The 27,424-nt window shown below is 51.5% G+C and overlaps 1 protein-coding gene across 1 annotated transcript in view; it reads right to left on the reverse strand.

Annotated features, from left to right (window-relative positions):
* DNAH1 (dynein axonemal heavy chain 1) overlaps window positions 1–27,424 on the reverse strand; it is a 71,332-nt gene that overhangs the window by 1,988 nt on the left and 41,920 nt on the right. The window contains exons 40-74 of the mRNA XM_032121177.1: window positions 27,053–27,157; window positions 25,741–25,881; window positions 25,090–25,250; window positions 24,250–24,407; window positions 23,943–24,116; window positions 23,531–23,569; window positions 22,271–22,449; window positions 21,210–21,440; window positions 19,687–19,883; window positions 19,167–19,302; window positions 17,805–18,013; window positions 16,851–17,022; window positions 16,304–16,495; window positions 15,651–15,761; window positions 14,386–14,571; window positions 9,476–9,667; window positions 8,859–9,026; window positions 8,386–8,577; window positions 7,864–7,995; window positions 7,524–7,649; window positions 6,970–7,089; window positions 6,037–6,186; window positions 5,481–5,641; window positions 5,133–5,358; window positions 4,852–5,047; window positions 4,497–4,648; window positions 3,818–4,014; window positions 3,283–3,427; window positions 2,704–2,862; window positions 2,137–2,268; window positions 1,785–1,955; window positions 1,178–1,357; window positions 924–1,100; window positions 574–744; window positions 244–374 (exon numbers count right to left, since the gene is read on the reverse strand). Coding sequence (XP_031977068.1) covers window positions 244–374; window positions 574–744; window positions 924–1,100; window positions 1,178–1,357; window positions 1,785–1,955; window positions 2,137–2,268; window positions 2,704–2,862; window positions 3,283–3,427; window positions 3,818–4,014; window positions 4,497–4,648; window positions 4,852–5,047; window positions 5,133–5,358; window positions 5,481–5,641; window positions 6,037–6,186; window positions 6,970–7,089; window positions 7,524–7,649; window positions 7,864–7,995; window positions 8,386–8,577; window positions 8,859–9,026; window positions 9,476–9,667; window positions 14,386–14,571; window positions 15,651–15,761; window positions 16,304–16,495; window positions 16,851–17,022; window positions 17,805–18,013; window positions 19,167–19,302; window positions 19,687–19,883; window positions 21,210–21,440; window positions 22,271–22,449; window positions 23,531–23,569; window positions 23,943–24,116; window positions 24,250–24,407; window positions 25,090–25,250; window positions 25,741–25,881; window positions 27,053–27,157 — 5,669 coding nt within the window. The remainder of the gene's footprint in view (window positions 1–243; window positions 375–573; window positions 745–923; window positions 1,101–1,177; window positions 1,358–1,784; window positions 1,956–2,136; window positions 2,269–2,703; window positions 2,863–3,282; window positions 3,428–3,817; window positions 4,015–4,496; window positions 4,649–4,851; window positions 5,048–5,132; window positions 5,359–5,480; window positions 5,642–6,036; window positions 6,187–6,969; window positions 7,090–7,523; window positions 7,650–7,863; window positions 7,996–8,385; window positions 8,578–8,858; window positions 9,027–9,475; window positions 9,668–14,385; window positions 14,572–15,650; window positions 15,762–16,303; window positions 16,496–16,850; window positions 17,023–17,804; window positions 18,014–19,166; window positions 19,303–19,686; window positions 19,884–21,209; window positions 21,441–22,270; window positions 22,450–23,530; window positions 23,570–23,942; window positions 24,117–24,249; window positions 24,408–25,089; window positions 25,251–25,740; window positions 25,882–27,052; window positions 27,158–27,424) is intronic.

Consider the following 27,424-nt stretch of genomic DNA (forward strand, 5'->3'; position numbering starts at 1 on the left):
CCATGTAACCCCCAGCCCCAATCCTCTTCAACAGGGTCTCACAGCTGCTTCTCCAGCCCTAAACTGCTGACTGTAGCAGATGGAGACAGGATCAGCCAAAGGTCCTGGCTGGGACAACACAGTTGTTAGTGTGACTGCCAACCCCACTGCTGTGCTCAGTACTGAGGTTCCCCAAAGGTGGGTGGCAGTAGGGGCCTGCACCTCTCTGCTGTTCCACAGGATGTGATCCCACAGGAGTTTTACCTGATCACTTCCTGCACCAGCACTGTGTTCATGGATTCTTCGTAGAGCAGTGGGTATTTTTGGATCACCTCCTGCAGGTTCATGGGGTCAGGCAGCTTTGCGAGGATGTCATTGGAGGTCTCCTCCACAATCTGCAAGGAAGGCAGCACGTGGCAGCACCCTTCTAATCCAGCCCCATGGCTGCTGAGAAGGGGCAGAGCTAACGCTGGGATGGCAGTGCCACTGCTGGCACCCAGCAGGCAGGGTGGCACCTGCTGAGAGCCGGTGCTTGTGGTCACCGCCCACACTGGGCACTGGCTGCCAGAGCACCAACAGGACTGGGGCACCCACCTCTTCCCTGCTGCGGCCTCCCAGCGTGATGGTCTTGGGCTGCAGCAGCGAAATGGCCCCCAGCAGAGCAAAGGTCTCGTTCTGAGCGAAGGTGATGTCGGCATTGTTGTGTAAACCAAAGAGCTCCGGGCTGTCGTTGAGAGGCAGGCCCTTGACGTATTGGAGGTAGCCCTGGAGAGGAATCCACACAGACTCTGAGGGCAAGAGCAGCCAAAGATCCCCAGGTTCTTACAAACTTATATTCCCCCAGGGACCTGAAAATGCAGTGGGTTTCAGGGAGGAGAGATCCCCTTTGCACTGTGACAATCCCCCTGGATCTATGAGCTGAAATTTGTGACTTGAGTACTTACATTGAGGTCAGAAGAGGTACTGATCTGCTTGTAGATACCTGATTCGGAATAGGAAAAGTCAGGACTTAAAACCTCAGGTTTGTAGAAATCCTCCAAAATGCTCATGATGCAGCGCCGGTCCCAGTCGTCGGTCACGCGGCCGCCGTAGTTGATCTCCCCAGCTGTGTATTTCAGAACCTGCAAGAGACCCCACCACGGTTCTGATCCATGTCTGCACCGTGAGCCTGTTCCCTCGCAGGAGGGGCAGCTCTCACCTTGTAGGGAATTTCTGCGTATTCGTTCAAGAACATCTGCAGCTGACTGATGCAGATGCGGAGGTCTCCGTCTGTGAACTCATAGGGGATGTTGAACCCCAGAGGCCCAAACTTTCTCCTCTCCAGCATGTTCCCATGGAAGAAGCAAAGTGAGAGCAACAAGGATTTAAACTCTGTGACCTGTGGGAAGCAAGGAGAGGAGTTGCTCAGCTTGGGAGGAGGCACCCTTGGAGGGAGTCAGGTTCTGCTGGGACCTGGCAGATTAATAGTGCCAATTCAGGAGTGCCAGCTGGAGCCTGGAGAGGGGGAAACCTCAGTCAGGCTGCTGTGCTGGGAAAGGCCATGGCCCACTCCTGGCTTAAAGAGAGCTGCAGCAAGTGCCTTATGCCCGGCTTCCAAAATAGCGTTGTTTCTGTTTCTCAAAGTAAAACTTCCAAGTTGCTCTTCACAGGCGTGAGTTTATGAGAAATACCTCCTTCTCTAGCACATGGATTCTCTAATGGGGAGGAAGATCTATGCCTGGAGAGGAGCAACATCCAGGTGGAAAGCATACAGTGGAGCAGGCATGGAATGGGGACAGCAATCCAAAGCACAATCTGGGTCTTACCTTGGAGCAAGAATTCAAGAAGTCATCACTGAAACTAATGTAGGACTTGAGCAGGTTGGCCTTGACCCCACGGGGGGGCTCGATGGTCATCTTGGAGCCATTCTGGAGAATGGACACAGGGAAGTGGTTGCTTGGTAGACTGGTGAGCCAGAGGCGAAAGTCCGGATGCACCTGAAGTCCAGAAGGCAGCAAGTGCTCAGAGGGTGCAGGCACAGCCCCTGCAGCTCCTGCACTGACCCTCTGTTCTGTGAGGAACCTATGGATGGGACTGAACTAGAGCTGGGGTCCTCCCAGGCTCCAGCCTCCTGCCTGTTATCCTCAGAGTGGGCACCTGCTCAGTAACACATCTCACCTTGCTGGGGTCAATGCCCTCGATGAGTCTCTCCAGTGAGGGCATCCAGCTGGGGGCCAGGTGGCAGTTCTGGAAGAAGACCCAGTTGCCCTGCTCCATGGCACTGTGCAACATGGCTTCAGCACGGGGGCCCTGCAGAGGCAGAGAGAGAGAGCTCAGAGACCCTGTCCCATGGCACGCTGTGTCCTGCTGAGCTGGACTGGGAGGCAGCTCCCTGGAGCTGGGTGGAAGGACCACTGTCCAGAGCTATGGCCTGGCTTTGCCCCTATGGCTCAGCTGGATCTTTGCTGTTTGATGGCACAGCAAAGGACTTTTACAGCTTTTACAAGCCTGTGAGGAAGGGCGGAGGGAATGGAAGAACTGCAGATGGATTCAGGAAGGCAGAGGGCACTGTAGTGGGAGCTGCTGCAGCTCCCACACCAAGGGGGCAGAAGCAGAAGGTTGGTAAGGGCCCTGGGGCACGAGGGTGTTTTCACAGCGCTGCAAGTGTTTGACCTACTTGGAGCTTGGTGAGTGTCCTGACGAGTGCCAGGACACTGCTGTTCCAGGTATGCGCTGACAGCTTACCTGTCCTTGGCCCAGAGAAATGGCAGTGAGCTTCTGTGTGAACTTCATTTCTTCAGCAAACTTGTAGAGGTCGGCAGCGGGGTCAGTGCCCGGGGACAGCACAAACACCAGGGGGGTGGTGGCAGTGGACTCCTTAAACACGACTGAGAGGTCAGTGGTCTGCAATAGAGAGTTGGTCAGAGTGGAGAGCCCGTAGTGGAACCATACAGCACCTCCTCAGCCTTCCTGGCCTCCAGCTCCCCTCCAAGGCACCGGCGTCCTCTTGGGTGCCAAGGTCAGGAACACGTTCAGTGAGGACCACGTACAGGTCTCCTCTGGCTGCATTAGGGTCAGGGCATGAACCACTTTCCCATTCGTCATTCGAACCCTTATCTTGTACACCTGCAGTATCTGCCCCTCCCAGTGTGGTTTAACTGGTGGACATCAGAAAGGCTATCCCTTGTCTAAGGCACAGGTATTTCCCCAGCTGTGGGAGGAACACTGTGGCTGCAGAGGGACACCATCACCCTCACTGCCCATTTATCACAAGCTTGAGGCCTCCTGCTCCCCTCCCACCAGCACCTGCTCTTGGCTGGTTACCTGTGGCTCGATGAAGCGCTGATCCAGGTTCAGCACCACGAAGTCCTGCATGGCGTTAGTGATCTTGTCTCCACGCAGACACCGCAGAACCAGCAGCTTCTGGAAGGCATCGAGCCCATCTTCCCACTTCCCAGGCAGAGGCTCTCTGCAAAGAAATTGGGTGCATTTTGGGGGGATGTGCCAGATCCTACACTCCACAAGAAGTACCCAAGTTGCCTGCAGGCAGCCATTAGGGCTTCATAAGGGACAAGGACCTTCTAGTCCCTTGGCTGAAGTTGTTGTCTGTAGCTCTGAAACCACCAGTGGGCAAGCCAGAACTGCTTCCACTGGGGAAGCAGCAAATACTGCTAGGATAAGGCATGGTGTGGCTCTGTCTTGGGCAAGGAATGGTCACCCCTGAAGAGAAAAAGGCAGTGCCTCACCCTTTCCCTTGTGTGGCACTGCACCGGTAGCAGAGCTGGCACTGTGGCTGTATCAGCTCCTCCTGCTCTCCCAGGGATGTCATGTGCAGTAGAGCTAAGCAGGGGACACTTGCCTGTGAGGCTTGTGGCTGTCAAAAATGGCCCTGAACCCTTCAAGGTTGGCTGCAAAATCGTTGTCAAAGTCAGAGAAATTCTTCAGGGTGCTCAGGGCCAGGATGTCTCCCCACGCTCTCTCGTTCAGCCAGGCTGGAGCTGGGTTGTCCTTCATCTCCTTTATGGCCCCTCCTGACAGCAGGTACCGCCACTCATCCTGGGAACAGGACACAATTTGGTCATGGATAACAGCCTACACACCTGAGCCCAAGGCATGTGGTGCCATATCCAATTAAAATCCCGTAGTATCTTTCTGGCTGCTCTCCTGCCAGGTGTGTGTGTCAAGCAGTAAGTGAGCTGGAGGGTCTGGTGAGAACAACATAGTGACTGCTCAGCTGCCACTCTCTGCTAACCCCTGTCTGCTCCCTCTGAACTCATTAACCTTTGCAGCAGTCTGGCAGCAAGCTGGCAAAAGCTGCAGGTGATTCAGGCTAGGCAGCTCTGCATGTAGACACAGAGAACAGTTTGAAAGCCGAATAAGGACAGAGGCCCTGTGTTTGCCCAGCAGGCTGTCAAGCCTGTCCCTAACCCCAGGGAACAAGGCTCCTTTTCCACCCAGCACACAGTTCTAGGGGCTGAACAGGCTGTGCTTGAGCTGCCTTGATGGGATCCTTTCAAGGACTAAGGTGACTTGCTCACCATATTGATCTGCCCCTCATTCATCAGAATCCGGGCGCTGACCAGGAAGGCAAACATGAGCTTGTGCTTCTCGAAGAGGCTGCGGCACACGTTGCAGTAGAGACTGAAGGTGATGTAGTTGTTGATGTTCTCCACCCGCTCTGTCAGCGCCTCTGAAAAAAAGGCAACAACCAGACAAGGGTGGTGGGTGCCTCAGGGGAAGTGGAGGGTGTTCTCCACGTCAGCTCTGGGTTCCTGGTCACAGAGGCACATCCATGCCCTGCCCGGGAAGGACAGATGCTGCTCTCACACGCAGACCTGGTGCAGATGTGAGGCGAGGGAGAGGATACAGGAGGGGGCTGTTCTGGGAAGGCACCTGCTTTCTCGGAGTTACGGATCCCCAAGAGGAAGATGTTGAGGAACCACTCGAGCGAATACTGGTACATGGGGTCCACGTTGGACAGGTCTGAGACACAGAAGTAGAGGATCTGCGAGCGGACAGCCACAGGCACGTACTGCATGCGGGTGATGTTGATGTCCTTCTCTGTCTGCTCTGCCACCGCCACCTTGGCCTGGAGGACAGAAGTGATGTCCCGGTTAGTGGAGTGCTGGCAGGGGATGCACAGCTGCAGGGGGAGAGCACCTTTCACCTCTGACCTGAATCTCTCCTGCCTTCAGCTTGGATGCCTCCAACACTTTGATGAGCTCCAAGTCATCCACAGGGTTTCCTTCAGAAGTGCTGAGCCGATACAAGATCTGGTCTTCTATCTCCTTTAGCTCCTGGCGCATCTGGGCATTGCTAATAATTAGCTGGTTTCTGTCTTCTTCTAAGTCAGGCCGCTCCGCAGCCACCACTTCTCCCAACAGTTGGTCTTCCAAGCCACTACAACGAAAGCCATGGAAGTGAGGGTGGCAGGTGAGGGGGCAACAGGCCCGAGGATCTGAGGACTGCAAGGAAGTCTGAGGCTGAGCAGCATGGGCAACTAATGGGGTAAAAGCAGGTACCTGGGTGAGAGGGTGAAGTTGATGAGGGTGAGCTTTGTGGAGACCTCAGGGCTGTAGTGAGGGTTGGGCAGCTTGGTGGTGATGTACATCTTGAAATCATCGTGGTAGGGGATCACTGTATCCCCCAGCTTCAGCACGGTGTTGCCTTGCTGTTTGAAGGTCTGTACCGGAGAAGGACAAATACAGAAAGACTGGGATGGCTATCCCTTGTGAGAGAAGGCATCCTGCTGTGCCCTGGGCTCTGAAGGCTCTCAGGACAGATGAGCTCCAAGCTTTCCTGCAGAACTGAAGGCCTGAACCTGAAGAGAGCAGCTGTATTTCATGGCTCTGCCTCCCAGGCAAAGATGCCTGCTGGCAGAAGACCAGTGTGTGCAGGAGGCTGTCAAAGTGCTGGAGCCCTGGCCAAGGCATGGGACTCACTCATCCATGTGAGTTCTGCCTGCCCACACCCACGGAGACCTATGGATGCACCACACCCCATGGCACCCTGGCCAGATGGCCCCTTACAGCTCAGCCAGGTACCCACTGCTCTCCTTGCCAAGGTAAGACATAGGACCTCTTTCAGCAGGACAGGCTCAAGGACTGGATCCAGCTCCTCGCCGACATTCTCTAGCAGGAAGGGCTTCCCAAAGGTAATGGTGTTTTCCAGAGTGGAGAGGAAGTCCCGGTCACTCAGCTTGGCCACCTCCAGGCTGTTCTCTCTCTCCTGAAAGGCAGCAGGGGAGGACAGTGTTTCTGTGGTGTCCTGCCACCTTCACATCCAGCTCCAGTGCACAGTACACCTCTCACTGGACTGATTTAGCTCCCTGTTGCAGCGGAAATAATATCTTTTCTTGCTCAGCTAGACTTTGGCTATTTTGGCAAGTTTATCCCCCATCAGCAGCTACTAGAGGCAGCTCAATGAGGCAGGAGAAAAGTGGGGAAATAGGGAGAATTTCCTTCACAGAGCCATACCCCTCTGGAGCCCCACACTGCTAACTCAGGGCACAGCCTGCAAAGTGAGAGCAGGTGGGTGGGAAAAGCCCTCAGGGAGGAAAACAGGAGCAGCTGCCTCAGCCTCCTGCCTGATCCTTCAAAAGGGCAGTAAAGTGTGTCTCTGGAGAAGATGTGGTGGTCAGTGTTGTCAGCTCTTCGGTAGTAGGGTCTGTGCTCAACAGCCAGGTAGTGTCACCCTGATCCCTCCCTGTCCTAGAAACCTGAAAACCATTATGGGATATGTTGGTGGTGTTTTGTGAGGTGAAGGCTCCCAGAATGTTAGTGGAGAGCCAGAGTGGGAATCTGATGCTTGCTTACGTGGGGGCTCCTCCTGCCCAAGAAGGGAAACCTGCCTGGGATGAATGTGGATGTGGAGACTGTCTGGTACTGGCTAGGTTGGGCTGGCACAGTGTGGGGGTTTTGGAGCTCTAGAGCCCAAAGCTCTGCACAGCTCCTGACAGAAAGCTATTACCCCTATCCTGGCATGCCTAGCCTTCCTCCCCACAGCTCTTACCAGGTTCTTGATCCACTTGTTTGCTTGTCCTTGTGGGTCTATGTAGTGAGTCCAGCGCAGGGAGAATCGGGTTATTACCCCATTCTCCACAGACAGGGCATCGTTGGGTAAACCAGCAATCTAACAGGGTAGAAAAAGTTGTTGGGACATCTGGTAGCACACACAGGTGACCAGAGAGAAGCCCTTGCTGCCCTGGCCCCTGAGTGCTCCCAGTGGGTGAACAGGGGATGGTGGCAAGCCCTGGGATGGAACTGTGCTGTGGGGTCAGGCTTGGGCAGGCTGTGGCCAGAGCTAGGCTCTAGGCCTGGGAGCTGTAAAGGACAAGCCTTACAGGTCAAGACTGATGCCTTCATTGCTGCTGCCCAAGCCTGGCAGCAATTCCAGCTCTGCAGTGTGGAGGTGCTTGGTCATTATCCAGCTGCTTGGTTTGGGGCTCGTCCTTTGGTGCAGGTGATCCTAGTGAGTGGTGAGCTGAGTGTTTTAGTCTTTACCCAAGGTCCCTTCTTCCTCAAGTATTGTTTGGTTTGGGTTTTTTTTTTTTTTTTGCAACTTGCCTGCCAGGAGCGGATTTCCACAGGGTCTCCAAGGGTGTTGATGAGGCTTGCATCCCAGCTGTGGGGAATGTAGTTTTTGGCCAGCTCCTTCATCCACTCCTCGGACAGTGCTGCACGGTAGTCTCCCTGCCATGAGAAACACTATCATAGCCTTTCTCTAAGTTGCAGCTGGTCTGTTGTGAGTATCTAAACCCTTCTGTTCCCATTCAAATGGGCCCTATGCAGCCTTTGGCACAAGTGGAGAGAATCCTGGAAGGATCTCACACCCTTGTGTCCTATTCCTTTCTCCATGGCCAGGACAGCAGAGCTGCAAGCTGAGTGCTGAGCACTGCCCACTTACTGTGAAAGGGCCCAGGTAGGCCACAAAGCCAGCTGCAACCAGCACGTCCCCAGAGCTGTTGTTGATCTTGCCATCCAGGCTCTCCATGGTGTCCTGCCAACGCACCTTCTCATCAGCCAAGCTGTTGATGAGCTGTGGGATAAGTTGCACATGTGAGAGCTGCTGTGTGGTCTAACTTTGTGTCCCGGACCTGCTGCTCTCTGGGTAATGCTGCAGGTGACTTTGGTGACCAGAGGTTGGGGTGGCCCCTGACATATTCTGAATTCTGTGTCTGGCTTTGAGCACCCAGTTCTGGGATTACTGAGCTGCTCTCAGCTGTCCTGGAGACCTATTACTAGTTGAGGAAGCTGTGCACAGGAGGACAGCAGCTTTTCACATCAGTGCCTGGCTAGCTTAGCTTTCCAGTCCTGTTGAGCTGCTGAGATCAGGGCAGGCAGCTTCAGCCTAGGACTGTCATGGATGTTTTCACCACTGTGGTGCGTGGTCTGAAATAAGCAGGCAGAACCCAGCTCTGTCCCTTACCACATCAGCACGGGCCAATCGCTGCAGACACTGCTCACACTTCATCTCCAACTCCTCCTTATTGGCTTTGCAGGCCTCGTACTTGGCTTGCAGCATGGCAATGCCATCTTCAACCTCCTTCAGGCGTTGCTTGGCTTCATCAAGGACCGCCTGAGTGGCACGCAGGTCCTCCTCTGCCTCTCGCAGGGCTTGCTGGGGAGATGCACAAGGAACCAGTGGGTATGTTGGGCATGTGGTCAGGCTCTTTCCCAAAAGCCAGAGACCTTGGAGCAGGAGCTGGTTTTCCATAAAAGCACTTGCTGATAAGTGCTAGCTACTTATATCTCAATATCTCAGTCAATCCAATCCCTGGATGACAAAGATGTTACGTTCTGACCTGCAGAACGTGGTGATTCCCAGCATCTCCAGCACAAGGGAGCAGCTGGTACTGTGTTCCTGAACACCGAAAGCAACTGGGTTGAACAGTCTCTTACCCGCTTGGGCTCCACGACCTTGGACACAAAGTGGTACTTGTGCATGGCACGCACCCACTGGCAGATGGAGGTACAGGCTTTGGACACCTTGGCGATGGCAGCTGGCTGAAACTCCTCATTGTCAATGTAGGGCTGGATGGCCTTGATCACGTTGTCTGAAATATTGTCCTGTGAAGAATGGTGGGAGAGAAAGAGACTTCTCCTCAGGCAGATCTCTAGCATGCTCATCACTCAACTCCTAAGGGCTTCCCCCAGAGGCAGCAGCATCCCAGGACCTGACAGGGTGGTCAAGGCATCACACTGGAGCAAGAGGAATCGAATTGCTGCACGCTGAGGTCTGGGAGCCACAGATGTGGGGTTGGGTAAATCCCTTCCCATACCACTTCTACATAGCTCCTCCACACAAAAGAGCAGAGAGACAGAATGTGAAGATTTGTGTGTCTGGGTCCCAGTGCCCAAGGCAATGAAGTGCACCCAACTGACATGAGGGCTTGCAGGCCAAATATACCTCCATCCTCAGTGTTGCCCACAAGGAGCTCAATTTGTTACTGCTGTGAAAAGGATGTCTGTGAGGCAATACCTTATCCCACTCACAGCCTCCTTCTGCCACTGCTTACCTTATCATAATCATACAGGCTGTTCAGGAACTGCACTGGGTCCTGGAGAAGGGCCCTGCCTGGCTCCCAGTAATCATCCACCTTGGTGCCTATCTTTTCTCCTGCCACCTTTTTGGGCTTTTTTCCATGCATAATGCAGACAGCTTCAATCACAATCTTCACACCAGGGGGAGGCCGCTGCAGGGCTCGTACCTGCAAAACCCAAATGGAAACAGTGGGTTAACTTGATTCTCTGGGAGATGGGGTGCTCATCCCTCCCTCAGCAGGGCCAGCGGAGACTGGGACGAGAGGTAGGACGCTTAGAGAATGCAATACGCAGGCAGGAAGGACAGAGGCATTTGAAGGGAAAGCTGGTTATCAGAAAGGGCATGGAGCAAACTAAATGTAGGCTGAAAGAGCCTGCTGTGATACCCTGATAGGTTTGTCCCTATGGGCTGAATGTATCTCGGCAAAGGAGCTAAATCTGTATGGCCCCAGGGAGAAGGCTGTATGGAAATGGGGCATGGGCAGGCTTTCCCCCTTGTTCTATGGGCTCTTGTTTGTCTTGCACCCCACCACAGCAATGCCACACCCCACGAGCTGGTCTTCAGCACTTGTGGAGTGCTGCTGCAGCACCCTTGAGATGACTGTGGTGTCAGAACCTCTGAGGATGACTCCTGCTTTATCCCTTCTAGTGCTCGACCATCCTTGCCATGTTCAGCTGGGGATATTCCCAGGCCTTCCCACTGGACACTGTCAGCAGAGCAGCGGACTTTATGGCAACGCTGAGGCTGATCTACCCCCACGCAGACACCCTCTGTGAGAAGGACTTTGAGTGGCTCTTTGACTGCCCTGAGACAAAGCAATTCCTCGAGTGGTTCTGCAGCATGGTGGGTGAGGAGAATGTACTGAGCCCAGCTGAGGTGGAGGCCTATGAGGCCCTGCTGGCTGCAGGCAAACCCATCTTGGAAGGAGATGCCCTGGAGGAGGCCTTGCGGATGTGCTGCCAAGTCATGCAGCTCCCAAGCATGATAGCAGATGAGGGGCCCTCTCAAGAGGCCCTGCAGCAGGAGCTTCAGGAGCTGAAGGACTATCGTGACTGTCAGCTCTGGAGGTACAGGAAGCTGCTGGCCTGGACAGACAAGCTGCAGCAGGAGCAGAAGTATTTGGAGGAGGAGGAGAATGTGGTGAAGCAGGACTTGAGGATGGCTCATATGGACCTGAAAGAAAAGATCTTCAAAACCAGAGCTGTCTTGAGCCAGGTCAGCCAGGCTGCAAAGCAGGTGTCAGAGTGTCAGGTGGGGATGGGCCAGCTGCCAACACTGCTGTGCCAGATAGATCTCGGCCCTTACCTGGAGCAAGAACAACAGGCCACCAATGCATTTGAGAGGTTCATCCAGCAGGTCCTACCAGAGAGTGTCCAGGCTCCAGATGCTTGGGAAGCAAGTGCACAGGGAGAGAGAAGCCTGAAGGAAGGGCTGAAGGCTGGGGCACAGATGGACTCATACTGTGAAATGCCACAAGAGAGAAGAGGAGCTCCTTATCAAGAATGCACAAAGACACCGTGGGGGGTGGCACCAACAAGCTGGGGAATATTGGCCCAAGGCTCAAAAGCAGAGCTGCTATTGGATGTGGGGAATGAGAGAGATGTGTTGAGCATGGAGAGTGAGGAGGAGAGAGATGGTAGCCAGGATTTCACAGAGAGAATGGACACCAAAAAAACATCAATGCCGAAAAGCCTTGGGACTGATGAAGATGAGCTACTGGAGGACCAAGACAGCTTCTGGAAGGAGCTGGGCCAAATAGAGACAGCATATATCTGTGCCCAGAGGGAGGTTATAGTCACGGCAGCAAAAGTGGAAGGTGCCTGTGCTGCACTGGAGTGGGCCCAAAGGACTCTGGAAGCTCTTGAGGATAACCAGGTAGGGCCAGTGCCCCCATTCCTCCACCATCCTTTGTGGCAGGGTCTGCCTGCGGCAGAGGCAGTCCCTCCTGCTGACCACTGGAGCACAGCTGACAAGCTGGGAGGGGGCGGCAGAGCCAGGCAGCGCAGTGTCACCAGCCTGTCTTGTGTCCCCCTGTGCAGCAGGCGGTCGAGGCCGAGCTCCGGAGCCAGGCTGCCATGCTCCAGAGGCAGCTGCACACCCTGCGCTTCGACATCACGAACACTCTGACACACCAGCTGCTGCCCCTGCTGAAGGCAGAGGCCCGGCGCCGCTTTCGCCTGCCCATCCTGCACGAGCACTTCAGCCGGGAGGCTGCTCGCCTCCAGAATATTGCCAGGAGGCAGGAGGCAGCGGCTGCGTGGCTGCCGAGCCAGCACAGCCGCCTGGATCTGCTGGAGCTCCAGCTGAAACGGGAGAGAAAGGAGCTGGAACAGAAGGCTGCTTGGTTGGAGAAGATCGAAACCATCATGAGGAAATCCCAGACTAGGCTGCAGGAACAGCAGAACTACTTCAGAGGTGCCAGGTCCTCTCAAATGGGTCATCCACGCAAATGGATAGACCCCAAGGACCTCACTGCTATACGGTAAGGGCCTGGGGGATCTGAGCACGAAGAACAAACTGGATGTGGGGGCAGTGGCATGGGAATGGCTGAGGCAGGCAGCACACCCAAGCTACCAGATAGACTAGCAGTGCTCTTCTGCCAGTGCAGCCACTGTGACTCCATGGTGGTGTGAAATTCCCCAGATCTGCTTCTTTCTGGCTGGCTTGGACTGAGGAAGCAAAGTACGGGCTTGGAGAGTGGAATGAGTACAGAGAACATAAGTTTTTCTAGAATGCTCAGGTAGAGAGTGTAGAGGCAAGTCTTCAGCCATGGAGAAGGAGAGCTGGGCCACAAGAAAGCACAAGCTGCTTAGAGCAAGACCTTTCTCTGACTAGGTGCCCTGCATTGACTGGGTCTTCTCAGTCTTCCCCACACAGTTCTGGAGTAGCTGGTGCTGGTGTCTGTTGAAAAGAAATCACACACTGGCTCTTGAGCCAGCCTGGTCCTTTATGGTGCTCTTCCCAGAGCTCCATGACATGGGATGCTCATCAGGAGTGGCTGTCTTCTCATTGCTGACCCACATCTGCTTGCATCCCAGTCTTACAGTGCACAACAACCTCAGAGCCCTGATCTTCCTCAGCCCTGGTGCTGTACTCACAGCTCTGCCTGGCTGTCCCCTCTCACAGGCTCTGGGACATGCTGATGGGGGAAGTTCAGGAGAAGCAGCCCTTCCGCAGCTACGAGGCCTTGGCAGCCAAGTGTTCCCAGCTGGTTCAGGACAAGAAGGCACTGGAAGCCCAGCTGGAAGCTCCTATACCCGAGGTGTCTGCCCTGGAGTCCTCCATAGAGGTGGTCTATCACCAGCTGTACAACAGCTCCAACCAGCTGCAGCTCTCCTCGCCGGTAAGGAAGCACTGCTGCACCCCTCTGCCATCCTCCCTGGGTGCAGGGGGGAGACCTCGCTGCCTCTCAGCCACAGAGGGAGGGCAGGTTGGCCTGATCCTTGCCTTGTCCCAAAAACCATCCGGTGAGGCAGTGGCTGGCTATGGGACACAGGTTGTTCTCACTGTGTCTCACATGTGCTGTTCAGTGTCGAGATTGGGGTGCCTTAGCCAAGGTGTCCCAGTAAGCCACCTCTGCTCTTTGGACTGGGAGGGTTTGGAGGCCAGAGCTGGGTGGTTAGTTTGTTTCTGGGGGGCTGAGCTGTTCCACAGGTCTGAGGAAAATCCCTTTATTTCTCCATGTTCACATGAGTTTGGGCTCTGTCCCTTAGGAGATCACCAAGCTGATGCAGCAATTGATCATCATGCAGGACGACCTCCACCAAAAGCTGACAGACTTCCTGGGTGACTTGGAGGTGAAGCACAGGGCTCTGGAGAACCCCATCCTGCAGGCAGAGCGCAACCTTTATGTCCAGTTTTACTGCGATGAGGATCGGCTGAGAGAGGCGGTGGAGGAGCTGGAGAAGCAGGCATCGGCTTCCTTCCCCTCCCGTGAGGGGAAAGGAGTAGGTCAAAGGGATCCTTGCTCCCTGCCACAGTAGTGGTGTCCCCTCTTGGTTGGGCTGGGTCCTTAATTCTGGACTGGGAGAGAACTCTGGTGGTCTCTGCTCCGGTGACAGGTTACTTGGGTCATGACCTGGCAGCTGGGTTTAAAAGAAACTGGGAACTTATTCCTTAAACAGTTTCCAGGGGCTGGTTTAGATGATGTGTAAGAAATTGATGCATCTTGTGGCATTGGAAGCCTTGGATAGACAAGACACCTCTCATGCCATCTTGACAAGAGGATGGGTGCTGGGGGCAAGAGGACCAACACTCTCTGTGCCTCTCCCCACTTTCTGGGGAAAGGGGTTTTGTGTGTTTTTGGGAGAATAAAAAGGTCTGTTCCTCACAACTGCAGAGCAATCAATAAGCCTGTCCCTTGTGTGGTGAAATCTACTCACTGAGTGTGATCTCTTGGCTATGGGCTGTGATGCTTGCAGGCTCAGAATCACCCTTCTTTCTCTCACTAGCCTATTTCAAGCCAGCATTCCTTGAATTCAGCCTGCTACCTCCTCTCTGCCTGTGGTGGGTCCCTTTCCAAAGAGCCTGCAGGTTCAGGGTGCTGCCAGCTCTGTCCCTGTGCTGCAGTCAGCACTTGGGGTTGCTTGGTGGTCCCTGCTGCCTACCCCCATGGACAGGCACATGGGGCCAGCCCTCCTCCACAGCCTCTCCAGGACATGCTGGAAACACCCAGGAGCCCCTTACTGCCTTTCTGCCCTTCATTTTGCCTCGGAAGGAGTGAAGGTGAGAAGCTGCATGGGCAGCTGCCCAGAGTGAGCCCAGGGGGATGGATGGAGGAAAAGGCTGGGGACATTGCAAGCCTATTGAAGGGGAATTGCTGCAAAGGGACAGGCTGTCCTTGACCAGACCCAGCTTTGCCACCCTCTCCTTTGACACAGTTACCTCTGTAACATCATTTCTGTTGAGGTTCTTCAGGCTGGCAAGAGCAGCATCCAGGGCTGGGAGGGCTTCATCCAAGTCCTTCTGAGCATCATCTGCAATGGCTTGGGCTTTCTGAGCTTTCTCATTGGCCTTTGCCTCCTCAGCCTGCACAGCACTTCTTGTCTCTTCAGCCACAGCTGTGTCCACCTGCAACACCATAGACAACCTCAGAAGCATGCTGGAGGCAGAGCTTGACTTGGCTAGGAAAAGGATCACAGCTGTCCTGGCAGCTTGTGTGTCTTCTTCCAGCAGATCTCAGGGACCTAACTGCTGCAGGGGATGCCCTTCCTGCACCATACTGGGAGAAGGTTTTTGTCAGCCTGTATAAACCATCCACAAGCTCCAGCTCTGGCTGTGCCTGGGATGATGTTAGTCTTGCAGGAATTAGCTGCTCTACCCATCTTCCTATTGGCATGAGTAGAGGATGCATGGGGGGGGGGGGGTGTGCAAATCTGTAGGGAGATGGAGGAATAGGAAGATATGCTTAGGGGTTTGTTTCTAAAACTGCCACTTCTGCCTACCCCAAGGGTTAAAACACTACCAGGAGGCATATCTGCTTATCTGCTGTGTGGAAATTTAGGAGATTGCAGATTCTTTCCCCTCTGCATGCAGAGCTGTATGATGTTAGTGTCCCTGTTGACTCTGGCCCAGTGTGGCCATCCCACAGTAGGAGATGGGCAGGGAGGAACACAAGGAGAGAAGGCAGTGACAGCCAACACAGAACAATTCCCTTTTCTGAAGTGGCATGAGTGACTGTGTGATGATCCCTGAGGTATGGGATCATCACACAGTGATGGGGGGTAGGCTGCAGCTGGATCAGCTCCCTGGGAATGGGATGTGAAGAAACGATCCTGTTCAACAACAACAGTCTGGCTTAGAGCTGCTCAGCCCACCTGAGGATTGTGTTAGTGTTGCTAGACTGTGCTTGCAAGGGCATGGGAGCTGGGAGCTCGGCTGCCTGACCCCTGGGTGGTGGTTTCAGACAGGGGCATGGGAGCCATCGCTTCTGCAACAAGTGGTGCTCACCTGCAGCAGAGCAGGACCCCAGCAGCAGGCAGTTTTTGCTGTCAGTGCAGCTCTGCACAAATATCTGCTGTGCCAATCTGAGGCGTTTTTACCTCTGATCAAGCAGGATTTTGCACAATCCCTGCCAGGCCTCTCCAGCCTGTGTCGAGTCCAGTCTGAGCGTCAGAGTTAGAAAGTGCAGGGCTGCCCAGCAGCGGTACCTTTATCTGTTCTATGGTTGCCTCAGTGTCCTTGGCTGCCTGGGCCAGGAGAGGGCGGGAGGACTCCAGCTCCTCCTGCATCTTCGCTACATCCTCTGCTGTTCGCAGGAGCTGTGGGAGCAAAGCAGAGTTAAGAGCAGGGCCAGCAGCCATGGAAAGCCCTAGGAAAGGGCTGTGCTGCCCTGGAGGGTGCTCCCTGCCGAGCATCGGGCTGTGCAAGGCACAGGTCTTGCCCTGGTCCCTGCTAAAGCAACAGTCTGACACTGTGGTGAGCTTGTAAACAGTAGTGCCTAATGCTACCTGCACATGTTAGGCATGATTTCATAAGCTCATGGCAATGAGGCAGCAGAACAATGTTTCTGTTAGAGGGCTTTCAATTACAAGGTCAGTAAGGAACATCCTGAGAGATGAGCTACACAAAGGTCTGTGGTCGCCTAAGACTGGGGATCATTATTCTTTCAGAGCCATTGCAGACTCAGACCTTCAGAAAGACTGGCCCTGGCAGAAGGCATAGTTCTCACTTGCTTTAGCCTGAATTTTTTCCTGTTACACAGGATGTGTAGGACATCTCACTGCATCTCTGCAGCTATAAATACACTGCTCAGAGTGCATAAGGGGTGGCCTCAAAACTTTCCTGGGTATGAGGGACAAACCTTGTCCAGGCCACTTTGCATCCTGTTCTTGGCTGTCTTCAGTTCCTGTTGCTTCTTTCCAACGAGGGAACTGAATATGCTGAGGAACTCCAGGTAGCTTTTGGGAGTGATATAATTGTGTCTGCCCAGTTCTGCTAGGAACAACTGGCACTTCTTTGCCACACTCTGGTGGATTGCTACACATACTTGAATCTACAAGGAGAAAGGAAAGAAGCAATCTTATTCAGCACTGAACATGTGAAAGGCAAATCCATGTGATGCCCAGAGAGAGCAAAAGGGGCTTATGAAGAACCAAACTGTACAGTTACAGCAGAGCTCATGTGTGTGTGTGTGGGCTTTAGTGCCCTAGAGGGGTAACAAATGGCCAAGCCTGTTTCAAGGCATACAAAAGCTATGCAGTTCTGCATTTCAATGATCCTGCCATGGCACATTTCTGCTGTGGGGTAGGACACTTTTGAAGGTGTGCCCTGCATCCATTGTCTTGGTGTATTCAGAGACACAGCACACTGAACAGACGGGAGCAGATTATTCCTGAGGATGCACCTACCATCCCGCTGATATCTTCATTACCGCTACCAAGAAGTGGGATTTCACTCAGGAAGGAGGAGGCAACGCTCTGCAGGGCTTCAGCAGGCCACTCATTGAACCAGTCAATGGTACAGCAGTTCACAAGAGAGGGGAACTGCCTCAAGCGTGCGCGGAACACTTCTCCGATGGGGCTGAGGGCGAGGCATGCAGAGATGTGTTACAACTGGCTCCAAATAAAAGGACAAAACAGCTTTCCTTCTACAGAACCACCCTGAAGCCTTGCAGAATAAGAGGGACAGGAATAACACCCAGGGAAGGAGGGAAAAGGGGAATGAAAGTTCAGGCAGTGAGCTGCATGCCCAAAGGTACACGTCTGAGCCCATTCCTTGGCAGTCCTCGGGATATTCTGGAAGTATTAAGATGGTTTATGGGTCCCTCCCTAGGGAGAACACTTAAGCGATAAGAAATAAATGTGCTCTGAAGTTTATTTCAAGCAGGTGGGTGCAGGGATCACATCACCAAACCAGAATCATGGGCCTGATTTTTCTACTTGTTCTTGCACTGGGAATGCCCTGTACCTTCTGGTATCCCTCCTGCAAGGGAGCAAGCTGCTTATGGACTGTGCATTAGATTCATAAGCAAACATGGTGCAACTGAGCCCCAAATTCAAGATATGTCTGCAACAAATGGCTCAGTGGTGCAGGGAGGAAGAGGTACCTTGTGTTTCATCTGAATCACGCATAATCATACTCTTGAAAATTTCAAACTTTGTCTTGAGACCAGCAAAGTGTTTAAAAAAAAAAAAAGTATTTAGTCCTAGGGTAAGGTGTTCTGCAAACCATATTCCTATTCTTTCTCCTCCTCCAAAGTCTGGGGCTCGGAAATAAAGATCCCATTACACAGTGAAGCAAGGCAAAGGATAAGGAGGGAATAATTTACATTAAAAGCATGGAGCTGTAGGTCTGAAGTGTACCTCATGCACAGGACCATGTGGATATTGCTGCGAACCCGGGCTGTGTATGCAGCCATCAAATTTGCCTTGGTGGGCTGCTGCCCTAGATCTCGAACAATAGGCTTCATAGCTGTCAGGATCTGGTCTTGGTCCTCAGGATTGTAAATGTTAGGAATGTCACCAGAGTTGAGCAAGTTGTTGATATCTTCGAGGAAGGATTCACTTTTAATCTAAGTAGATGATAGGTAAAAAAAAAAAGCAGTTTCTTATGTCAGAAGGCAGTCATGTCTCACATGCCATGGAGATAATTTCTGCATAAATACAGCCCTCAGCCTCTGTAATAAGAAACATTTCTGTGATCACTTGACTCCAGAAAGGCACACCCTGATTCTTGTCCAGCACTTCCCATTAAACAGCCATATTCAGCCATTTCAGGTGTGGGAGGGTGTGTTTGAGAACAAACCTCCTTCTGCCCATTCCGTGCCTCCTTACAGACCAACTGAGCTCAGGCTCTTGCTCCCTGCCTCTGCAGTGAGACCTCAGACACCTGGTTGCTCCGGGTCTTCGTTCCTCCAGCACAGAACTCTTCATTATTAAAATAAAGCTTATCAATGTGGGAGACAGAGTAATTGTAGGGATGTGTCACAGGCTGTGGGACGATCTCCCTCCAGCACTACACTCACCTCTCCACCTTTGCTAAATCAGAAATACACAGCATCCATCTCCTTGACTAAATGTACCCTCCTGGGCCCCTTTGCTCCCACATATGCTTCTCACTGCAGGGAAAAGGCTGCAGGAACAAGCAGCCTTTGACTGATGCTCATCTCCCTGCTTAGGGCTTCGCCACAAGGGAATGGTTCCTATGATAATGAAGACAGTAAAAAAGCCTATGGGGAACATAACTGTGATTCCAGAAGTGGAAATTGGCCTACTCATTAGCAAGTTACAGTTTACAGTTACAAGCCAGCATTATCCTGTGGAACCAGCAGGAGTAAGGTCCTAAATCTACTCTATTTTTGAAAAGGAAAAGAATCGTTTTACTTAGGACTTCTGATATCAGTGGCCAACATAGTGCTTAGCTTCAGACAGCTAAAATCTATGTACCCACCAAACCCTTGGATGGAGCTGAAAGGAGCTTCCTTGAGCTAGAGAAAAATCCACCCACTCACACACAGCTCTACAGACCCTCTAGCAATAAATGCACCACCTCCAGTTTCCCCGAGGCTCTTTTATAAGATGATGAATACAGGCTACTGAAGAAATATACAAGTTGTGTCTGGTTTGTGTCAAGCTCCTTAATACTCTGCAGGGGAATTTATTGAGCTTGGAGATGTGTTTTTAACTCCTTTTAAGATGGAATCCACCATGCTAATACTCCTGTACCTGTGTGTCTACAAATAGGAAAGTCTTGGGTAGACTTTGAAGGCCTGCCTTCATCATGATCTTCCTCACATCATCTCGCCATTCAGTCATGCCGTAATTTTTGGACAGTTCAATCTGGAAACATTCATTTTCTGCCCTAAAGGAAAGAGAAGCCTGTGGAGTTACATCAGATTAAAACACCCTCTTCTGTCAATTCCCAGTATGTGTTGTGTACTCAAGGGGAAAGGACTCAAGCAAGTTGTTCTCCTACAGTGAGTCCTGAGCACACGCTTGTCCTTATGCACCAAGGACAGCCACCAACCCAGGAACATGTTTTACACAAAGCAGAGATACCAGAGCTAGCTAGAAACCCAGTGCAGATGTGCATGTTAATCGAGTCCTAGCTCTTGACTCATTTGAGGAGTCAGCAGCCAGAAAAACATGTAACTGGCAGTGGGAAGGACAGAAAAAGAGATTCTCTGAAGGCAGCCCCAATGGAGCTGCTCCACATTACATGCATAGGTGGGAGTGCATTACTTACATGTGAGATGCCAGTCTGGTGAGAGACTGTCTCCCACTTCCCCCAACACCCAGGAGAAGAGCATTGCCCGGAGCCTGCCGCAGAATCCGGCTGATTCGGCAGATGTGCTGTATCGCATCCATGAAAAGCACAAGCTTCAGTTCTGGGGTGTTGCTTTGATTGTACTCCTCCAGGTAGTCTTCAATCACAAGCTTCAGCTGTAGGTAGAAATGCTCAGTTGTGGCTACCAGATAAAATCAATTGTGTGTGGAGGGGGGGTTATTGCCTGCCGGCACAGCCAGGACTAGGGGAGGGCAGAGCCTGGTGCTTAACAGGGTCTGGGAGCAGCTCTCCTCCATGCTCCTATAAGGAACTGCCACTGGATGGGCTGAATTCAGTTAGTGGTGGTGGCAGTAGCTGCTCAATGGTGACCTTAAACTGACTCAGGCAAGTGACTATAGTCTGCTGTTCCCAACAGTGCTGTTTGCCTTGAGCAACAGCAGGGTGTAGTTCAAAATAAAAGAGCTTATGGCTGGCTGCCTGATCCATACTGCTCCAAGGCTTCCCTCTGGGTTAGCTCCCTTGCTCTATAGCTGACCACTGCCTGCTGCTGAATCCTGTGGTTAGGATCCTGGCTGGAAAGCACAGGTGCCGGGGAAGAAAACAACACTGGCTGTAGATGGGTACAGTAACACACTCCTCTCCCAGTCCAGCCATCACATGGAATAGCTGCAGAAGCAGTTTCTCCTACCCTTCCCAGGGCTCTCTTCAACAGCACCCTCAGGCCAGAGAAGGAGATGAAGCATGAAGACATCTGGGATTTGATCCTACCCCCTCACCAATCTCACTGTGAAAGCAACACCAGCTGGAATTCATACAGTGCTGAGATCCCTGCCTAGATGCCTAAGTGCTGTGTGCATCAGTGGGGACTGTGCAGCTGCCTCTAAGTCTGGCTGTCTCGGTGGAGGACAGGCCTACCTACTTTGTGAAAGGGATTGGAAAGCTCAGTTAATTACCAGTCCTTGTCACACAGCTATCACAAGAGGAGAGACGACAGAATAATCATCTGTTTCTGATAATGAGAGCAAAAGGCACCACTCACTGCCTTTGCTTAATTACCACTACCCAAGTACTCCCAGTATCTTCTCCAACAGGGAGTCTGGCAGTAACATTAATTACTTGTAAAGGTCAATTGTGAAGTCTTTAATGGCAAAAGTAGTATTGTTTGGGGGTAATGTGCCATTTCTTTCCAGCAAATTTCACTTTTCTCTCCCATGTGTGGCTCATTTGGGAGATTTGGCATAGCAGGCTGCCTCCAGGATTGCAATGAAGAGACAGCTTGTTCCACCTCAACTGCCCATCACAACACATGCAGCCACTGTTCATATATGGGGTAGGATTTCTCAAGAGACCCCTGGGAGGGTTTGTGGTTTCAGACACCTCCAATTAAAACACTGCCATTGTTACTATTACTGTTTTCCATTTTTTATAGAAGACCGGGAAGATGTGAACATAGTTCACAACGTGATTCCCAGGGTCCTTACCTTATCCTGGCTGTCGATTGCTTGGTATACTTTGACATTGGCACCTGGCTCCATGAAGTCTCCAAACAGAACTGGCAGCGTGGGAATGACCTCCTTAAAAGTGGTGCCAAACTCCTCCATCTTCTTTGTCATTAGGTTGTCAAACCAGCTCCGGTCCTCGTCGCTGACCAAGCGATCACGGAACACTCGGCAGCTCTCATGGTACCACAATCTCAGCAGGTGCTCTTTGTTCTGGTAGGAAATCCCAGCAAAACAGCCCACGTGAGAGAAGCAGAGAAGTGTTATGAGCGTTGCTGTCAGGAAAGCTGGTTCCTGCCCAGCATGTGGCCAGCTCCACTCCTGTTAGAAGGCAGCTGGAGCGGAGAAAGAACTGGGCGGAGGAAGCTGCTTTCCCTTCTCCTCTCAAAAACAACTCTTGTCAAAACAGCTGCTTTGCAGAGAGCTCATTACAGCTTCAGCTTATCCTCCTCTATTTGTCCATATGTCAGGCTTTCTTCGAGAGATTTAAATTTTATGTTCTTTGTTTTTATCTTTCCCCAGTTTGATTTAATTTTTACGGTTTTCTTGTGTGTTTTATGAAAGATCCTCTTACTTGGTTGATAGCACAGAACCTATAGTACTTAGGGCCTTAAGTACTTCCAGTGATAATTCAATCTCTACTGGCCAGGCTGGAGCCAGAGCAAGGTCCTCAGGAGAGCTGAAGGGGCAGAAGCCTCCACTGACAGAAGCAGGTAATAGAACAACACTTCTGCCCCTGCTTGGTCCCTGTCTGATCCCCCATGGCTCCATCCAGCCCTGAATGGGTGGGCTGTGTCCTACTGACTCCCTGTGGCCACTCACCTGCTTCACCATGCCAAGGAAGGCCTGTGATGAAAGGGGGGTCTGCCTTCTACTGGTACTAAGCAATAGCCAAAGGGGAGGCCACCACACCCATTGAGCAGTATCAAAATGCATCTCCAAAGGGAAATTGAAGCCTGTTTTCAGGCCTGTGGATGAGGCCTCAACTAGAACATTTCTGGTCTTGCCCTGGGTGGCAGGGCTGTGCTGATGGGAGGACTCACCTCGACCTTGCTGGGCTCAGCCATGAGCATGCCCTGGAACACCTTTGAGAGGTCTCTCAGGTTGAAGGTGTAATGTGACTTTGCTGGCGTGGGCAGCAGCTGGGATGTGATGGTCAAATACACGGAGATTGTGGCATCTACTAAGGGCTCATTCAAGTCTTTTACTGCATCTGCTCCTGCTGCAGAGACAGAAATAGTGGGAGAGGATGTCAGGATAGTGACTCTGGGCTGAGAAGGTCCTTGCGGTGCAGGAAGGTGGCTCTGAGTGTCAGAGGTGCTGGCTAGGACTTGGGCAGAAATGCACTTTCTTCTGCCTTTTTCGGCAGAGACACTGAGGGACCTGACCAAGCACCTGCTCACTGCAGTGGACAGCTGCCAGTGGGTTTATCAACTAATGTGAATCAAATTTGGGAGTGGAAGAATGTTTCACAATGATTCTGTGGTATGAAGACTTCATGCCCCCCAGGAACAGAGGAGGCACTGCCAGACAGGTGATGCCTACCTGAAATATTCCAGACGGATTTTCCTTCTCTCTCCTTGCATTCCTGCAGTGAAATCTCAGCTACTTTTAAGCTAGAAGGTGTGAGTGCCCTCTTAGCTAAACCCCCTGCAATTTACTATGCCCAGCAAATGCAAAGCCACTGAGGAATAACTTCTTATGCAACAGTCTGGCAAGGTTTAAACACAGCTGCCAGTTTTAGAGCATAATTATTTTTTTTCTCCCAATGAAGCTTATTACAAACACTCCTGGAGAAGTAGAGCCCTGTGACACCCCAGCATTTTGCATTGTTTTGCATTATTTCAAAAATCCTTTAGTTTCTCTCTAAACTGCAGCTAGATGTTTCAGTGTGCCCCTGAAATCACAGTCAGGTACTGGTGCTTCTGAATATTGCAAGCACTCAGAAAGCTCTGCTTTGCTTCTCCCATAGCTGACTATTCTCACTCCTTTCTACTGGCATATTTGCAGATGAGGGCATATTTGCAAAGATGATCCTAAATTCCCACCCTGTCAAGTATAAGAGGACTCATTTCACTCCAAATGAACCCTTTTTTCATGGTGGCTGTAGCACCATGCTCAGATCCACCCTACTCAGCTGTCTACAGGCTGCAGCAGATGGAGAGTAACAGAAGGCTCTGCTTCCACAGAAGGCTGTTGTCTGGGCTAGTGTCTGCCTGCTGAGAGCACAGGTAAGTTGTGCCATGCTGTGCCCACCAGCTTGTTCTGTTCACAGTCTCTCTCATCTTTCTGCTCTTACTTACGCACTGGATTTCTGTAACTTTTTTCTCCTAGGAGTCCATCTAGAAAAAGACAAAAAAATGAGTTCCAGCTTAACCTATTGAGGTTAAGAATATCTGCATTGTCCATCACAAAAAAAAATCCTCTTTGAAAGGCCCAGGCTATAGGATAACATAAGCAACAGTGAAAGCCAAAGCTAAAGTTTGCTGATTTGCACCAGCTGAGTTTGGCCCTGAGACTAAACAGTGTATGAGCTCTCTGTTTGCTAAGCCTCATAAAACACTTTCCCTAAAGCATCTTCAAGCTACCATTCCAAGTTCCAGTTTTCAACACTTTGATCAGATCATCAATATTAATTCCTCCTGTTCCAAACTCCATTATCATCTGGTCGACTTGCAACATGAGGAGAAGGTGGCAGTTTTCTGCAGGACTTACCCATCCAGCTGCCGAGGATGGTGGAGAAGATCTTCTTCTTGCTGCTGTCATCCATCTCGGTGAAGGAGAGGTAGTTGAAATGGCGAGTGAGGCGTGGGGTGACAGGATTCCTTCCCCCTCCAGGAGGTCCCATGGCACAGACAAAATTAATATCTACCAGCCTCTTAAAAGTACCTTGGAGAGTGCAAAATCAGGAATGAATGCTGAGTTGTAGCTAAAAACCCTCGCCAGAAATCTCCACAGCAGGTACACGTATCTAACAGGCCAACTCTTGCCAAGAGCTCTGGGCACAGGATCTGGCTCATACCGATCTGTTTCCGGTCGTACCAGCCCTGGTGGTCCATCCACTGCCGCAGCAGCTCGATGGGTGGCTGAGCTCCGTACTGCTCCAGCATGGGCATGTTCAAGTCATCGATAAAAAAGATGAAGTACCGACCAACTGGAGGCCCGAACACTCCCTTCCGCCTGCAAGGACAGAACCAGTGTCAGGACAACTCCTATTGCAAAGGTACTCCTAACTTGATCCAAAAGCATCTTTTTTTCCTCTGGATGCTTCCTGAGTCAACAGTTTCAGCTATTTTTACACTTGATACACTCCTTTGTAAGGGCCTTTGCATGGAAAAGATCTGGAGCGATGTTCCAAGCTTCTTTCCAAGCACGGGTGAAATTTTGTCTACTTATGCAAAATGCCAAGGAGTAAATGGGTGCATATAAAAGCAAAGCTTGAGCCCACAAACCTGTTGGAAACTTCCAACCAGCGGCTGACCAGGGAGGCGAAATGGAAGCTGTTTACTGTGGGGAGTAGGACTGCGGGTGGGCAGCCACATTTTCTCCCTTCATCACTTTCTGTAAAGATCCCACACCAGGGTTTGCAAACACCTGTGCTGTGAAATGTAGTATTTCTGGAATAACTAGAATTGGAGCAACTTTTACCAACCCTCACTAATCCTTCTCACTTTCCTGCCATTATAACAAGCTATTATTGGCCCTCACAATCCCAGCTCAGATGTGCTGTGTGGAGTACTTGTTATCCACAGCTGTACATGCTCAGGGCCCCTTCAGGTCTTGGGATGAAACTAAATAGCCCAGTTGATAGAAACACTGAGCTCAGGGATACTGCCCTTGCACACACAGAAAGGAATCTTGCCTCTTATCCAATTTGCTGTCGATGAGATCCTGGGTTTGGTTAGCAGAGGTGCGTGCTGAAAACATCAGGAAGTGGGTGATGTATTTGTTAGGCAAGTTCTTCAAAAGCTTGTCTGCAATTGTGAGAGTTTTCCCTGTGCCAGTGGGACCAATGCAGAGAACCTAGAAGCACAATCAGCAATGCAGCATAATCACAGGCAAGCAGTCTGTGTTTCCCAGCACTCTGACATTTTCTGGAGGAAATGCAGATTACTGCTCTTTTAGGCATTTAAAGGTTGGGAGAGGACTGTTGGCCTTGCTTCTTCAGTAAGGTCAGCTGCCCAACACCCAAGTCTCTTGGTGTGGATGGAATCCAACCAGAGAAATATGAAATGGAACTGTAGGAAACAGGTAAAGAGGGATGGTGATGGGCTATCTAGCAATTGCTGTGTTTTGATTGAACAGCTGAGTGTTGATATTCCTTTGGGGTGCTGCCATGGTGCCTGGGGACTGAATGGATAACTCCTAGTGTTTAAACACAGATAGGAGCAGAGGAATACAAATCTGTGGGAGTGGGAAATAATCTCAAAGTATTAGGTAGCTGTTAAGTTCTGACTGCACTGGGAGAGGAAGAGGCTGAATCAAAAATTCAAAGACAAGGCTGGGCACATACTGGCTTATAGTTGGTGAGCAACAGCTCCAGCAGATAGGCCATTCGGACTGTGTTCATCGTGGGCACAATAATGTCACAGAAGTTGGTGTCTGGAACCATGGTGAACTTTGCTGTAGCATCCAGCCACACCTCCCAGCGCACCTGAAAGATTGGAGTCTGCTTAGAGGGGGCAATTGCATCTATCCCTTCTAGGAAAAGGAAAACTATTGCTGCTCTTTTCCCTGTCACCACTCCCTGTGTAATAGCTTGGATTCTGATGAGAAATTCAGGTTTCCAGCCCCTCTGTTGAGTCTTGCCACCCTTACCTTTCTGTATGGCAATGCTGGGAGTGTTCGATTCGTTACTTTTGGGAGGGACAGAGCCCAAGAGTTAGAGGTTATTGCCCCAGCAGCGACACACCTGCCCTCCCTCCTGAGAATTGGGATCAAAGCGGGATGGAGCACTTGTGGTATTTGCAAGAACAGGAATTCCGCCCCTGGCAGAGGGCTGAAGGGGGCTTATTTGGGATCCTGTCTTCCCATTCCGTGCCATCGCCCACGTTGCACTCAGAGGCACGTGAGATTTTCTACTTGTACAAGACATGGATCCCTTGTGCTAGATGGAAGCTGCAGATGAACCTCCCAGAGGCCACCGTACAAATGAGGCAGAGGTTCTGCCAGGGCTGTGCTGGAGAATACAGGAGAAAATCTACATTCCTGACCACCCCATGTGGCCTTCCCACTGAGACCACACTGGCACCTTCTGCTAAGCATCTGACACTCATGTAGGGTTCTTTTCTTTCACTTCAGGAAGGGGAAGCATTTTCCCTCCTTTTTAAATTCATTTTAGCCCAGAGTCTGGTGACTGTCAGTCAAGATGACCCTGACATGCCCTACACTGCTGTGTCTTGTGAAAAAGATGGAATATTTGTCTGCCTTGCTGCTACTCCAGACTCTGCTGCACACAGCTCTTCTGCTGTTGTTCACTGCTTTCTAACACAGACAGATCTATCCGTCTGAGCTTCTCCCTGTCCTCCAGCAGCCACACCTGTGCCACCTCTGACTTTTCTGAGCACTGACATGGGCACTCAGGTCTCAACTGACCAGCTCTTGGCTCAGCTTTGAAAGATCTGGTTCACAACTCTGAAGGCAAGAAACTGCCTTCTTGATTCAATGAAAAGCTTAATTTTGATTTAAACATTCTTGTTTGCTTCCTTTAGGCCTTTCTTATTTGCCCTTGATGAGAAAATCCTACCAAATCCTGTAGGACTGTGTTGCTTCCTGGTCCCTCCTCCTAAATTACCTAGCTTGGAATAAAAAATGAAATATTTTACCTCTCTAACTACTTCCTCATCCACATCTTCTTCAGTACTGCTAAGTCCAGCATCATCCAGTTTATAGTCATAAACCAGTCCTTCTTCTGGGAAGAGTAACCGGATCTGTGAGAATAAAGCTGTGGTGAACCTGGCTGCCACTCAGCTGAATTCTCAGGAGGATATGCACTACTTCAAGGAAGACTTTACTAATGGGATGCTACCCAGGCCAGGGGGCTCAGGTCTCTCCCAGAACTTCCAGCTCCAGGGGTCCCTTTGAGAAAGTGGCATACCAGATGCCAAGAGGAAGTCCATCCAAAGCCTCCAGGCATTCAGCTCTGATCCCCATTCCTCACTACTAATTCTTCTATAACGAGAGAAGATCGGCTTTTC

Source organism: Corvus moneduloides, chromosome 11, assembly GCF_009650955.1.
Source record: "Corvus moneduloides isolate bCorMon1 chromosome 11, bCorMon1.pri, whole genome shotgun sequence".
Classification (NCBI taxonomy): Eukaryota; Metazoa; Chordata; class Aves; order Passeriformes; family Corvidae; genus Corvus; species Corvus moneduloides.